This window comes from Perognathus longimembris, chromosome 12, assembly GCF_023159225.1.
Source record: "Perognathus longimembris pacificus isolate PPM17 chromosome 12, ASM2315922v1, whole genome shotgun sequence".
NCBI classification, from domain to species: Eukaryota; Metazoa; Chordata; class Mammalia; order Rodentia; family Heteromyidae; genus Perognathus; species Perognathus longimembris.
The window spans coordinates 6817413-6831116 of NC_063172.1; the positions used below are offsets into that span (position 1 = coordinate 6817413).

At 59.8% G+C, this 13704-nt stretch overlaps 1 protein-coding gene across 3 annotated transcripts in view; it reads left to right on the top strand.

The window, feature by feature from the left end:
• Ndrg1 (N-myc downstream regulated 1) overlaps positions 1-9567 on the top strand; it is a 36367-nt gene extending 26800 nt beyond the window's left edge. For 2 of the 3 annotated variants that reach the window (XM_048359230.1, XM_048359229.1), the window contains exons 8-16: positions 727-813; positions 2478-2534; positions 3613-3716; positions 5246-5302; positions 5855-5906; positions 6583-6630; positions 6916-6951; positions 7637-7688; positions 9239-9567. In XM_048359230.1, coding sequence (XP_048215187.1) covers positions 727-813; positions 2478-2534; positions 3613-3716; positions 5246-5302; positions 5855-5906; positions 6583-6630; positions 6916-6951; positions 7637-7688; positions 9239-9483 — 738 coding nt within the window. In that variant the 3' untranslated portion in view covers positions 9484-9567. The remainder of the gene's footprint in view (positions 1-726; positions 814-2477; positions 2535-3612; positions 3717-5245; positions 5303-5854; positions 5907-6582; positions 6631-6915; positions 6952-7636; positions 7689-9238) is intronic. The other variant, XM_048359231.1, reaches the window with a different exon arrangement.
• Positions 9568-13704: the final 4137 nt, after the last annotated feature.

Genomic DNA, 13704 nt, shown 5'->3' on the forward strand with positions numbered 1-13704 from the left:
ATTGAGCAGTGAGCAGGGGTCTCCTCTCTCGGGGGGTCCCAGTCCCCTTACTGTTTTGTGGTGGTCATAGGTTATTTGCAATTAGGTACCCCTGGATTTCAAACTAGACTCTGGCACGTGTTAGCATGACAGTTGTCCCTGTCCCGACCGTGTCATGAGGCCGGTGTCACCGTGTTTTTAGTACTTTGTCCCACCGTTGTTTCCAGACGGGGCTCTACGCGAGCCACGCGTGGCACTTGCACGCGTGCTTGGTGCTGAGCCTGGCTGGGTGGGCGCACACAGGACCCCCTGTTGGCTGCGGTCACACGCCCCGGTGGTCTCAGCTGTGTTGTAGGCACAGGGACATTTCCCGGGAGTCACGGACCTGCAATGCCTGGGAGCCCCTGGCTGGCTCGGCTGGTGGCTGGGGGGGCGTTGCACTGAGTCAGCGTGGCGGGGTGAAGGGACTCAGCTCCCCCTGACAGGCCTGTGGGGTGCATGCACTTCCTGCCTCCCTAGCAGCCTCCTCTCCACCGCTTTCCTGCGGCGGTGACAGGGCTGGAATCTCGGTTGGAGCTGCGCGTGATGGAGGGCACGGGCTGTGCTCGTGTTCCTGAGACCAGCTGTCTGCTCCAGGCTCTACCCTGACCGTTTTCTAGACGCTTCTCCCAAGTTTGCTTGGGGCGCCCCTAGGGTTTTTGGATCGCCTAGCTCTTTGTCTTCTTACCATGTGGGTCCTGTTCGCAGCTGAATCACCCCGAGATGGTGGAGGGCCTCGTGCTCATCAACGTGAATCCGTGTGCAGAGGGCTGGATGGACTGGGCTGCCTCCAAGGTGAGCCGGGGGGGGGGGGTGGGGGTGATGGGGGAAGGCGGGCCAGGCACTGGCTGAGGAGCCGGGGAGCCCCATCCTCTTCTCCCTACCCAACACCCCCAGCGGGGAACGGCCACCTTCGGCTTGGCTTTGATACCAGACGCTATGGCTGCCACCACGTGCTATGGAGAAGGGTTAAAGAGGTCCCTGCTGTCTCCGTCAGGGGACCCCTGGGAACTGCCCTTGAGCCAGCTTGATAAGCATCTGCCGGAGTCCTAAGTTCTTGCCGGGTATCTACCCCGTGGGGGGCCTTTTTCAGGTAGCTGACTGTCCTGAGCGAAACTTGCGGTGGAGGAGACGGGAGCCTCTTTTTTTTTTTTAACCTGGGTGCTGCTGGTGAGCAGCGCTTCTCGGCTGCTGCGGTCGCTCACGTCTGTGTGGCGCGGACCGTGTGCTGGCTCCCTTCTGCCTTCCTCTGCCTCCTGCGGCCTTTGGCAGCCCCTGCAGGAGGCAGAGGCCCTTCCGGCCTTCACGGGGGCTCTGTGCTCAGGCAGCATAGCTAGGACATAGGGCGACATGGCCTGCTATTCCCGGGGCTCCTGGTCTGGGTGGAGACGGGCCAGTCTGAGCTTCAGGACTGACCCCTGGGAGAGAAGGGCCTGAACGGCTCCCAGAGTTCTGCCCCCGCTGGGGTCCTGTGGCAGACCAGGATCCCAGGACCCTCCTATATCAAGGTTTCTTCTTTCCCATTCATCCCGAGCTAGCCATGGCACATCCACGGAGCGCCTTTCTTTCCATGTCTCGTTGTGGGCGTCTCTTAGTACATAGCTCACTTTATGGATCTCCGGTTGCAAACTCAGGGAAACCGTCTGGAGGAGAGGAAGCTAGCAGATGGTGGAGGGACAGCCGGGACAGGCAGATCCTGGGGTGTAGACCGGGCGGGGTGTGGGGGGGGGGCGGGTGTCATCCTCAGTGTGAGGTCAGCAGAGGTGCCGATGGCTGGAGCAGGGTGAGCATGGCTGACCTGGGTCCCGGTTCAGCAGCGCCTCACCACACACCACCTGTGCGTGGACTCTGAGAAAAAGAACAGGAGATACACCTGGGCCCGGCCTGCTAGGGGCGGTGTGTCCGGTGTAAACCAGGCCAGCCAGGGACGGCGTGTCCAGTGGGGGACCAGGGCAGAAGCCAGGCTCCAGCGGAGGAGGCCTCCCGGGCAGCTTCCAGGACCGTAACCACTACCTGAAGTAACTAGGTGGGAAGGGGTGGTGTTTGTCTCCCGGCGTGGGAGGTTTTGGACCGTGGTCTGTTGTTGAGCCTGCAGTGCGTACGAATATCGTGATAGGAGTCTGTGGAAGAACAGAGCTAGCTGCCCACCTCATGGACGGGAAACAAAAGATGAAAAGGAAGTCACAGTGTCCTTCAGGGCCAGCCCCCAGTGACCCAATAGACCTCCCGTTCGGCTCTTCTACTTGAAGGATCAACCACCTATCAAATGGTGCCCCGTGGAGACGGAGGCTCCAGTGCAGGAGCTTTTGGGGATGGCTAATCCTAGCAGAGCAGAGGGTGGGTGTCCTGCAGGGCATGGGGGAGCCACAGATCCACTCTGCCCTGGGGATGAGGCTTTGCCTGACCTCGAGTCACTCCCGTGCAGCCTGTTTTCTAACCCACCGGTCTCCCTCCTGCAGATCTCCGGATGGACCCAGGCCCTGCCTGACATGGTGGTGTCCCACCTCTTCGGGAAGGTGAGTGGCATGGCCCAGCGTCCTGCTCTTCCTGCTGGGTGCATAACCCAGGGCCCCCGAGAGTGGGTCACAGTGACAGACAGGATACCATAGTCAAGGGACGGTGCCGGCCATTCCTCTCTCTCTCTGCCTTTAAGCACAGGTCTCTCTAAAGTACCTTTACGGCACATGCCGTCTTTATGGATGTACGTTACATATCACAGCATGCGTTACGTTGATGATGTGCTGTCCTTACGTACGTACGTACATATTACATCGCGTGTTACACTGACAACGTGTGCCGTATTTACGTGCACACCTCACCTACCGCATCACGCGTACGTTGATCGAATGTGTGTCGACAGCATGGGTACACCTGTAAGGCCGTCACTGAAGTCACAGTAGGGGTTTTCATCACTCCCCACCCCCCCCACACCCATCCTGTGGTAATCTCCCCTCCTCTCATCTCCCCTCCTCCTTGCCAGGCACCTTCCACTCAGCCTCCCATCCCTGTAGGCTAGTTTGTGAGATGAGGTGGGGAATTCTAGGCCACAGGCACGCCCCATGCGGGTGCACTCTCTCACTCAACGTGATCATTTTGAGCTGCGCCCACGTTGCGGGCCGTCCCCAGCGCTTCACTCCGTTGGTGGCGTCCATCGGATGGGGGGATGACCCCGTTGGTCTCCTGTTCACGGCCCTTTGACAAAGCTTCGGGTGAAGCCCAAGGTCAGCCTGGTGCCGGGCTGCCAGGCAGAGGGTCCTGAAGTCTGCTCAGCACTTCTGTATCCTGTACGATAAGCACCGTTTCCGGAAAGAACTGAGGCTTACAGAGGTGAAGGGATCCCCCCACCCCCCCCACCCCCGCCGCCGCCAAGCCAGGGCCTCTGCTGGGTTCCATCTCAGGCAGTGGTCTCCTTCCTGCCACCAGCCAGTGGGCTCACAGGGGTCTGTGTCAGCCAGGCGCCCGTGTCCCAGCCTTCCCCCGCCCACAGCTACCTCTCAGTTGCCTGAGGGGGGCGTGGGGGAGGCAGCGGAGGATAGGGCACCGTGTGGCCCCCGGCCACCCTGCAGCCAGGGCCATCCGTCCCTGTCCCCGCAGGAGGAGATGCACAGCAACGTGGAGGTGGTGCACACCTACCGCCAGCACATCATCAACGACATGAACCCGGGCAACCTGCACCTGTTCATCAGCGCCTACAACAGGTGAGGGCGGGGCCCAGCCTGCTCCTCCGCAGGCCCGGGACGGCTGAGGGAGGGAAGGAGGGAGGGGGCAAGTCCCAGGAGCTGATGGGTGTGGGCGGGCCGTGGGGAGCTCTGCCTGGTGTGGTGGGAGCTGTGTGGGGCTCTGACCCTGTGTCCCAGGCCCTGGGGCCCGCGGCAAGGGGGGCATGGTCACGTGCTCAGGGTGGGAGCAAATGCCCTGACCTCAAGATAAACGCCCCGGAGCAGATCTGGGAGATGGAGAGCAAAGCACGGTGGGAGATGGGGCCCTCACCCCGCAGACCCTCAGGGAGAGATTGTACAGGTTGCACAGGTGCCATCTAGTGGTTCTGGAATCTTCCAGGGGCTCACCCAGCCTGAGGAGGGGTTATTAGGACCACGGTTAATTTCCTGCCGAGGTGGCGAAAGCACACAGAGAGGTCTAGTATTCAACCTGAGGCCACACAGCTAGGAAGTGGCAGAACGTGGTTTGAGTCCTGCTGGCCTGGCTCCAGATGCACTGGGACGCAAGCAGACACAGACAGGCAGAGGGCTGGGGGCGGTCTGCGCTGGGTCCTCCACGAACACCGGAGAGGCGCTGGCCTGGCCAGCAGGGGTGGAAAGCTCAGGTCCACAGCATAAGGAGACCATTGGCCACGACTCAGAGGCCTGGGGCCCGCAAGGGTCGGGGCCTGGACCGAAGGTCTCCTGCCGTCCTGCGATGGAGTCAGAGGGGAGAGGAGGGGGGCCTCGGGCCGGCCCTCAATACAAGCAGCCTGGCTCGGCTAGGTAGGCCTGTAATCCCGGCATGGCAAGAGGTCAGGGTTCAGGCCAGCTCAGGCAAAAGAGTGTGCGACTCTGTCCCCAAAAATAAAAAGAGCAGAAAGGGGCGGAGGTGTGGCTCAAGCAGTGGAGCTCCTGCCTAGCAAAAATATTGCCCCTCCTCCCTCCAAAAAAGAATAGAGGCCGGAGGTCAGGGGTGAGAGTAGAGGCCAGGAGGTCAGGGGTGAAAGTAGAGGTGAGGAGGTCAGGGGTGAGAGTAGAGGCCGGGAGGTCAGGGGTGAGAGTAGAGGCCAGGAGGTCAGGGGTGAGAGTAGAGGTGAGGAGGTCAGGGGTGAGAGTAGAGGCTGGGAGGTCAGGGGTGAGAGTAGAGGAGGTCAGGGGTGAGAGTAGAGGTGAGGAGGCCAGGGATGGCATCTGTCCCTGTAGTGATGACACGATTTGCACTCCTGCAGAAACAGTAATATTAACACTTTGGGGACAAAATGAAGTGGGTTCTGCGGGAAACCTAAGAGTCCTGCTGTACCCATAACCATTGTATGGGCACCCAGAGGCTGGGGGTGGAGAGAGCCCCGCGATGTCGCACGGAGCAGCTTCACGGGGGGTTTCCTAGGCCAGCAGGTGCGCCGTGGGGGCGGGGCTTCCCGGGGCTGCTCAGGTGCGCGGGGCTGGGGCTGCTCAGGTGCGCCGTGGGGGCAGGGCTTCCCGGGGCTGCTGGGCCCCCCTGCTCATCCTGTCTGTGTTGCCTGCAGCCGGCGGGACCTGGAGATCGAGCGGCCGATGCCCGGAGCCCACACCGTCACCCTGCAGTGAGTAGCTTTGCCAACCCCTGGGGTCGGGGCTTCCGCCCTCCTCCGCAGCCCTGCCTCCTCGGGGTGGGGAGCCGGTCCCTGTGAGCCCGGCACCCCTGGAATGAGCCCTGACCCACGCTGGAGCTCCCGGTGGGTGTTGGAGGAGCCAGTGCCCCCACCGCCTGCTTTTATGGATCCCCTCTCACGCCCGTAGCCGCGCTGGGCTCGGCTTCCCAAAGCCTAGTGGCACACGGGGCACACCCTGAGAGGAGGTGCGACCACGGGGAGCAGGGTCCGCCCGTCTGCTCCGGGGGCCACTTGTGAACTTGGCCATGTCTTTCCCTCTGCCGTTCCTGCTAGACTTTGTCTCCATCTTGATTACAAAGTGCCCCTGCCCTCCTTCCCAGACACACCGGGACATAGCATTGCCTAGCTGAACTTCATACTAAAGTGTAAATGACTCTCTGTCTTAGCTTCCATTGAACCAATCGGAGGATAAAGGGAGGGTGACGGAAAGGGGCCCTCCTCAGAGCCCTTGTTAGCTGAGTCCTTGCTCTGTCTCTGTCTTAGGTGTCCGTCCCTGCTGGTGGTTGGGGACAGCTCTCCCGCCGTGGATGCTGTGGTAAGTAGAGACCTACAGTCTCTGGGCCTAGTTCCGTAGCCATGCCTGTTGGCCCAGCCCTGGGTGACGTCCACCTCTCCTCCATCTCATCATTAGGGGGGTGTGGGGGAGGGCACTGTCTAGAGTCCACACTGGCCTTTGGGCAGAGACCAACCCTAGTCATCTCCACGGGCCGCGGAGCAGAATTGCCAGATGGTTCTGTAGTAAAATAGATAAAAATAAAAGAGCCAGGCGCTGGTGGCTCACGCCTGTAATCCTAGCTACTCCGGAGGCTGAGACCTGAGGATCAGGTCTCACACAAAGCCGAACAGGGCGCCGAACCAGCAGCGTCGCTGGCAGCCGCTGAATGCCCGGGACTCTCCCTCCCCTTGGCAGAGTCTCTGGTGGGCTTTCTGCCTTCCAGCTAGTCCTCAGGACAAGTGCTGCGAAAGCACCACCCGGTCAGTCCCATTTTAGTGGCGGGGAAACCGAGGCTCGGGGAAGCTAGGTAACCAGTCCCGCGTCGCACAGCTGGTCACGGCGGGGCCTAGGCTCCGAAGGCTGGTTCACCTCCACCCCGCCTTCCTTCCACGTCCGAGGGAAGCTCGAGGTTTCTCGAGGTGGAGCCCACTGGCAAGGCCGGGGAGGACCTTGACCTTGGCTCGGGGCCCCTAATTACGTTCCCCTCCGCGTGCAGGTGGAGTGCAACTCGAAGCTGGACCCCACAAAGACCACGCTGCTCAAGGTACAGTGGGGGCGGCGGGGGTCCGTCTGTGGCTCTGCATGCTGGGGAGGGTCCCCCCCCCCATATTGGGCGCAGTGGGCTGGGCTGGGCTAAGGCAGAGCTGGCAGTGAGAGGCTGCGAGCTGGGCGTGGCAGCCACACCTGCCGTCCCAGCACCGGCGGGGTGTGTGTGTGTGTGTGTGTGTGTGTGTGGACAGCAGGGGGTGTCTGAGGCCATCCCGGGGTCCACAGTGAGGTCCCCTGGGCAGCCGTGCCGGGCACTGACCAGCTTCTCTCCTCCCTCCAGATGGCGGACTGTGGTGGCCTCCCGCAGATCTCCCAGGTGGGTGACCCCCGTGCTCTGCCCCGGCGCAGTCCTGCGTCTCCCTGGCATCAAATCGTAGGGAGCCAGCTACTATTCACTAAGAATAAGCGTGGCCGGGCGCCAGTGGCTCGCGCCAGTCGTCCTAGCTGCTCAGGACAGTGAACTCCGAGGATCAGATCCAGCCAGGGCAGACAAATTCAAGAGACTCTCCTCTTCACTTAGCCAGCACAGAGCCAGAAGGGGAGGTGCGATTCAAGTGGAAGAAGAGCACCATCCTTGAACAAAAGTAAAAAAACCGAAAAGCTAACGTAGAGCACCCAGGGCCTGGGTTCAAGCCCCAGGACCAGCACCCACGAGGCAGCGGCCCAGGCTCACAGATCTGAGCCACTGGCTGCGTGGACACAGTTTGGTCATGGTGGGTGAAGATAGTGGTGTGCACGCCCTGATCAGGACCCTAGGAACTCAAGTGCATAGCAGAGACAAAAACAGAGCGTGTGAAAGCGTGTGTGTGTGTGTGTGTGTGTGTGTGCGCGCGTGTGCGTGTGTGTGTGACAATATTCCTCCATAGTTCCCCCTTGGCTTTTGTGTTTGTCTCTCAGCAGCCCGGTGGCCTCCGTCGGGGGCCATTCTCCACAGGCCGGGCTGGTGGCCTGTGGCTGTGCGTGTCTCGGTCCTTGACCACGTCCTCTCTCTTCCCTTGCAGCCAGCCAAGCTCGCAGAAGCCTTCAAGTACTTCGTCCAGGGGATGGGATACAGTAAGTACCGCGTTCTGCATCCCGCCTGAGAGAATCGCCTCAGCCTGGCCGGCAGGGAGGAGAATTCTCTCCATCCCCGCAGCCAGCGTCGGTTTGGAGAAGGTTGGGCGAGGCGAGAAGGACCTTTCTGTAGTCCTTGTTTGGGAAATATGACCATTGTGCAAGCATCGTCCGGGGTACTTACGCACGGTCTGCCCAGGTGTCTGAGATGCGACTAAGCACTGTCCTCCTGGGACCACCACCCTGTGTGCAGTTGGTGGGTTGTTAATGAAGATGTCGCTGCGCCGCATATTTCTGTGGGGGTGTCAAGGGAAGCGCTTACTTGTTAAAAAAAAAAAAAGTCACCTTAAGGCGCCATGTTTGTTGGCTCTCTAGTGAGGTGGAGAGTGAGGGTAACTAGCTTGGGTTTCCCAGGTAGATCCAGGTTCTTGGGGGCCCGCTTCCAGCATGTTGCCTTTGCCTGTGGTTTTCCCGCCCCGTGCAGAGTGATGGGTAGGGGTAGGAGCTGCGGGGGGCGTGGGGGTGTCCCCGGGGGTCCCCTGGGCAGCCTTGAAGGCCAGGCCTCAAGCTCCTTCCCCTCTGCTTCCATGGTGCGTTCTGTTTATTGACTGCAGATCAGCTCCTACCCCTAGTTTGGTACCGGAGCCAGGACATCCCGTAGGACTTGGGGGACGTAGCAGGAAGAGCTTCTGGCAGAGGGATTCCCCAAGAGAATGAGGCCACTCCTCATTCGGTGGCGGGTGGCCCTGGGCCAGCCCTTGGCATACCCGGTGTCACTAGACTGTCCGCCTCCCCGGGGGAGGGAGGATGCAGTCATCGACACCCACCCCCAGTGTGGGGATGAGTGATATTGGCCCAGGGAAAACCCGAACCCCAGAAGTAAGTGTGACAGCCCCGAGCCGTCCTGGGTTCACAGCCGGGCAGACACGAGAGGGTCACAGTGAAGGTGGGGTCGGGCCCACCAGAAAGGCACGTCGGGAGCCTGCCTCCCCCCTGCATCCGTACCCGTGCGCTCTTCTTATTGAGGACACCAGCCCCCGGATTAGGCTCGTCCTAATCCCGGCTGACCTAATTATCTCCGCAAAGACCCTGCTTCCAATCGAGGTCACAGGCTGGAGCTCCGGGGCGGGGGGTGAAGGGTGGCCTGCCATTGCGTACTGATAATGACAGGTGCCCGGCCGGCCCCCAGCCCGGCCCAGGGCGGTGGCCCTCTCGGTGTCAACGGGAGGGGCCGCGTCAGACAGCGAGGTGGGGGAGGGGCCCCCCACGGTCACGTAGCTGTCGAGCAGCCGGTAGAATTGGGGTTCAGACCCAGACTGGGGTGCGGGCTGCTGGCTGTGTGACTGCTACAAAGGTTTCCCCTGTGTGGGTCTCGCTGTGCCCCCTCGGAGTGGAGACACAGGGACCCCGGGAGCCCCCCGGGGCTGGATGGCCACGGGGTGGAGATGGGACAGGCCTGCGCGGGCCCAGGCTGGCAGGCGGGTGCTGGGCACCCATAGAGGTCCCCGATGCCCTAACCCCCCCCCCCCGGGTGTGTTTGTTTTCCCCAGTGCCCTCGGCCAGCATGACCCGCCTCATGCGGTCCCGCACGGCCTCGGGCTCCAGCGTCACCTCTCTGGAAGGTTCCCGCAGCCGCGCGCACACCGGGGAGGGTTCCCGCAGCCGCGCCCACACCGGCGAGGGAGCCCGCAGCCGCTCGCACACCAGCGAGGGAGCCCACCTGGACATCACCCCCAACTCGGGCGCCGCAGCCGGGAACAGCGCGGGACCCAAGTCCATGGAGGTGTCCTGCTAGGCGCCTGTGCCCTGCCGAGACCCCCACCCCCCACCCCGGACTCTGATCTCCGTAGCAGCCCTCCCCTCGGCCCTCCTCCCCCCCCCCCCGCCCCGCCCCGCGCACCGCCCTGCGCTAATGCCATATTAATCCAAAGCTTATTTTGTAAAAGTGAGATCTCTCCGCGGCAGACTGGGTCTGTCTAGCGCCCCTTCTCGTGGGAGGGCGGGGGCTGGGGGGGGACGACGACACCGAGGGAAAGAAGCAGCTCACTGTCCTATGTCCATTAACCGGTGGCCTGGTGGCCCCTCTCCTTACCCGCCCTGCCCTCAGAAACACCACCAACAGCTGCCAAACCCAGCCCAGGTTGCCCAGAGCATCCCGGTGCACCTCCATGTGGCCAGCCCGCCCAGTTCCTGTTTCCTCTCCAACCAAAGACAGCGGGAGCCTTTCCTGGAATAAAACCTCATCTTGATTTGTGGAGGGAAGGGGGCCGCCCAGCCTGGGTAGCTATTATTAAAGTAGGCAAAACAGGAAAGGGGGAGAACAAAAGCGGACTTTAGGTGGGGGCTAAAAGCACTTGGAAAAACAAGTTCACTGGGTTGGCTCGGAGAAACCAGTTCTTCAAAGCTGACGCGTCCCGTGCCGAAGCGCACGAGCTTGTTTTCTTTTTTTTTTTTCTCCCCTTTTATTCTGACCTCTTTTGTCTTTTTTAACTATACAGTGAGAGCAGGCCGCAGATGCTGCTGGATTTGTAGAGGCAGAAAAACGTGCGGCGCGTTAATGCTTTCCCTGTCTCAGCCCCTCACCTTTGTGAAGGAGGAAGACTGGTTAGATCTAGGGTAGCATTCCTGAAAATGGAGGAGACCCTGGCCGCGCGTGGGTGTCCCTGGCTGGCACGGGTCTCCACGCAGGGGGAGGTGTGGCCGGTGACGGTTCCCGAGAGGGCCTTCCCTGTGACTGTCCTGGAATCTGGGACGGTCTGATCGTAGGTCCCAGCCCGCTTCCCGGGAATCGCATGTGATTGACAGCTGCACGTCTCCAACCCAGCCAGCCTCTCCTTTGTCTAGGGTTTCCGTGGGACTGTTTGCTGTCCTGGTGATCCACGTGGGGAGCGGCCTGAGGAAGTGCATTGCACGGGGCACTTCCTGCCCTCTCCGGCCCCCCCTACCCTACCCTCTAACCTCCTCTGGCTGAACTGGGTGACACCACTGACACTGCTCGTTCAGTGATGACAGCCCAGGGTCAGATCTCTGCTGACTGCCTTTGGTTTTCCTCTTGGCTAACCACAGATTTTCCTGTAGGGTGTTGGATCGGAGGGGATGGAATATGGTGACTCAGCCTCTGGGGTGGGGTTTGGTGGATTTCCGGGACCCGGGAGTCCATGGGAGGAGGTAGTCATGCCTTCAAGGTGGCACGGGGGGCGGGGACTCAGCGTACCTGCCCGTTACCATCTTGGGGGCTTCCCCTGACCTTGTGTACATAGAAAGATTGGGGATCCAGGCAAGAGTGGGTGAAAGCAGGCCGGAAAGTATTGTACAAGTCATTCCGGAGGAGTTTCTTAATGAGATATTTGTATTTATTTCCAGACCAATAAATTTGTAACTTTGCAGCTTCTTGTGTCTTTTCCCTGTCCCTGAGAGGGTTCAAGCACCGGGACTGGAAAAAAAAAAATACAGAGGTTGCAGCGTGCATGTATGTCAATTTCCACTACTGTCACAAAGTACCCGGGGAACGCAGTGTAGCTGCGGAAAGGTTTGCTGTGGCTCACGGCGTCGGCGGTTGTGGTTCTTGGTCCGCAGGTTTCCTTGCCAGTGGGCTTCGAGTAGGGCAGGACATGGCAGCTGGAGGATGAAGCAGAGAAAGCTGCTGGGAGTATGGCTGCCAGAAAGCAGCCAGAAGCAGCAGCCAGGCAGGGACAACTTTCTCTGCTGCTGTGGGCGCGAGAGAGCTAAGATCCAGGCGGCAGAGAGGGGCTCCGTGTTTGGCTGTATTGAGAAGCATAGCCCAGGCATTGGGTGGGGTCCCGCAACTGAAGTTCCTAGAGTACCTCTCACAGCTCAGCTGCTGGGGTGGGGGGTGGGGGGGGAAGAGGGTGCACCACTGAGTTAGGGTGCTCCTCCAGGATTCCCATTAACTACACGGGTTCTCCCTGGTGACATTAGCCTTATCACCTGGCTGGGAGAGTGTTGGGGTTCACCACTGTCCAGGTGCTTTCCTGTGTGTGTCCCATGCTTGCTCTTCGGAAGCAAGTCACACGGTGCGGCCGGCGCTCAACACCCCTCATCGCGGCCATCCTGCCGTTCTTCACGTCTGGGATTCCTCGCTTCTCTTGGGAGTTCTCTGTGGTCAGCTAGACACACTTCTGAGGCCTGTGGGATGGCGCTGTGCATGCGTGTGTGTGTGTGTGTGTGTGTGTGTGTGTGTGTGTGTGTGTGTGTGAGTCAGTGCATGTGTGACCCAGCTCACGGCCCCGCTGACCTGCAGGGCAGGCCTGGAATAACGCCAGGGCCACGAGCCAGTCCAGACAGGTGAGGCAGTCCCGGGCCAGCGTGGACGGGATGTGTGTGCTCACGGGCCGTGGCCTGGTGTGCTGTGTGGCTAGGAAGTGTGCATGGAGAGATGGCCTTGGGGTGGGCTGGCGGTTCCACAGCCCTGCCCCGTCCCGGCAGAGGACAAGGACTCTTTGTTCCGTGGTGAAACCCCTTTGGGTCCCTCTCGAGCATTTGAAACACATAACATCTGACCTATAAAATTACAAGAGAACCAGGTTATACCGAAGTATCCTGACCCAACGAGACAACTGTGGTATAGCTACACAAGGAGTTTTGTTAAATTAAAGGCAGATTCCAACCACGGTGATTGGGGAGGGGGTGCCTCCAATGGACGGCGGGGACAGAATGGCTGCAGAGTCAGCTGGCTCTGCCCCGTCCGGCTTCGGAAAGCCAGGGAGAAGGTCGGGCTATTTGCACTAAATCTGGTGCCCTGGAGCTCGGTGCCCAGAGCCTGTTCTGCTACCCAAGTCTGTTTCAGTTCCAGCCACTTGTTTTGGTGTTGAGAGCTTGGCCTTGCATTGCTTCTGTAGCAGTCAGGAAGCCAGTGCGTGCTGAGCTCAGCCCTGAGTGTCATGCGCAGAGACAAGCCAGGCCTCACGCACACCAGCCTCTTTCTTTCTAAGATGCGATTGTGCTGTAACTCTGAAACATGAAACGGTGACCGACCGTAACCCTCCCTGATCTTTCAAGTTCTTGGGTCCCAAACCAGCCAAGTCTCTCAAGAAGAATCTAATTCATCCAGCTTGATTTAGGCGTCCAGCTATGATTTGGCTTGTGTTACCTCTCTTCTGTCCCCCCACCCCAACCCACACCCCATACAGCAGCAGCTCCGTGGAAGTGGTGCATTTGTAACCACTGAATCAGCCAGCAAGTTCGGTCTGCACCACTGAAGCCTCTGGGAGCCAAGTCCAGGTGTCAGCGCCTGCCCTCCCCCCTCCCTGTTCTGAGACTCCTTGAATATCCAGTCTTCCCCAGGAGGCATGGATGACCCGCAGAGAGGACACACGCCACATCCATAATGCAAGCCCATGGAGTCCACCCGCCTCCTGCAATCTAGTGATTTCTTACACGCATTCGAATCATCATGGCCCATCCGAATGCCTAATGTTTGACTAAATAATTCCTCCGCAAAGAGGAATAGTGCGCATCATACTTTCTTTCTCCCTTTTGTTCTCTGCCTGTAAGGGTTTCTTCTTGCCTCTGGCATCTGAAAACTGAAGCTCAGAGGGATTAAATGACTTGCCCAGCCATGTGTAAAGAGATCATCCCCAGTCTGTCCCTTGGAACACTTCGCTGAGGGCACGATCGGTTCATGTCCCCACTTACTGTCCTGGGGTCACAGAGTACCAGTGAGTTGCTGGAACCAAGACTGTGTGGGTGCGTGTAATATTTTGATTGCCTGTGGGTGTCTTTGTTCCTCCATTAAACAGCCCCCCACAGACTCCGGCGACCTGCTTTTAGGGTACCTTTTATCTGGTTTTGAATTTCTTTCCTTCCTGCTTTGCTGGCAAGCTGACTTTTTCTCAGTGCTATTGATATGCCTGCTTCGAGCTGCATTGTCTCTTTTTATGGACTGGACTAAGGAACTCACATTGTTAGTACCGGGTCAAAAACAACAGTTTCCAAGATGTGTTGCATAGGGTAAAGAAATCAGCGCGAGAAGGGGTCCGTACCAGCCTTTTCTTCT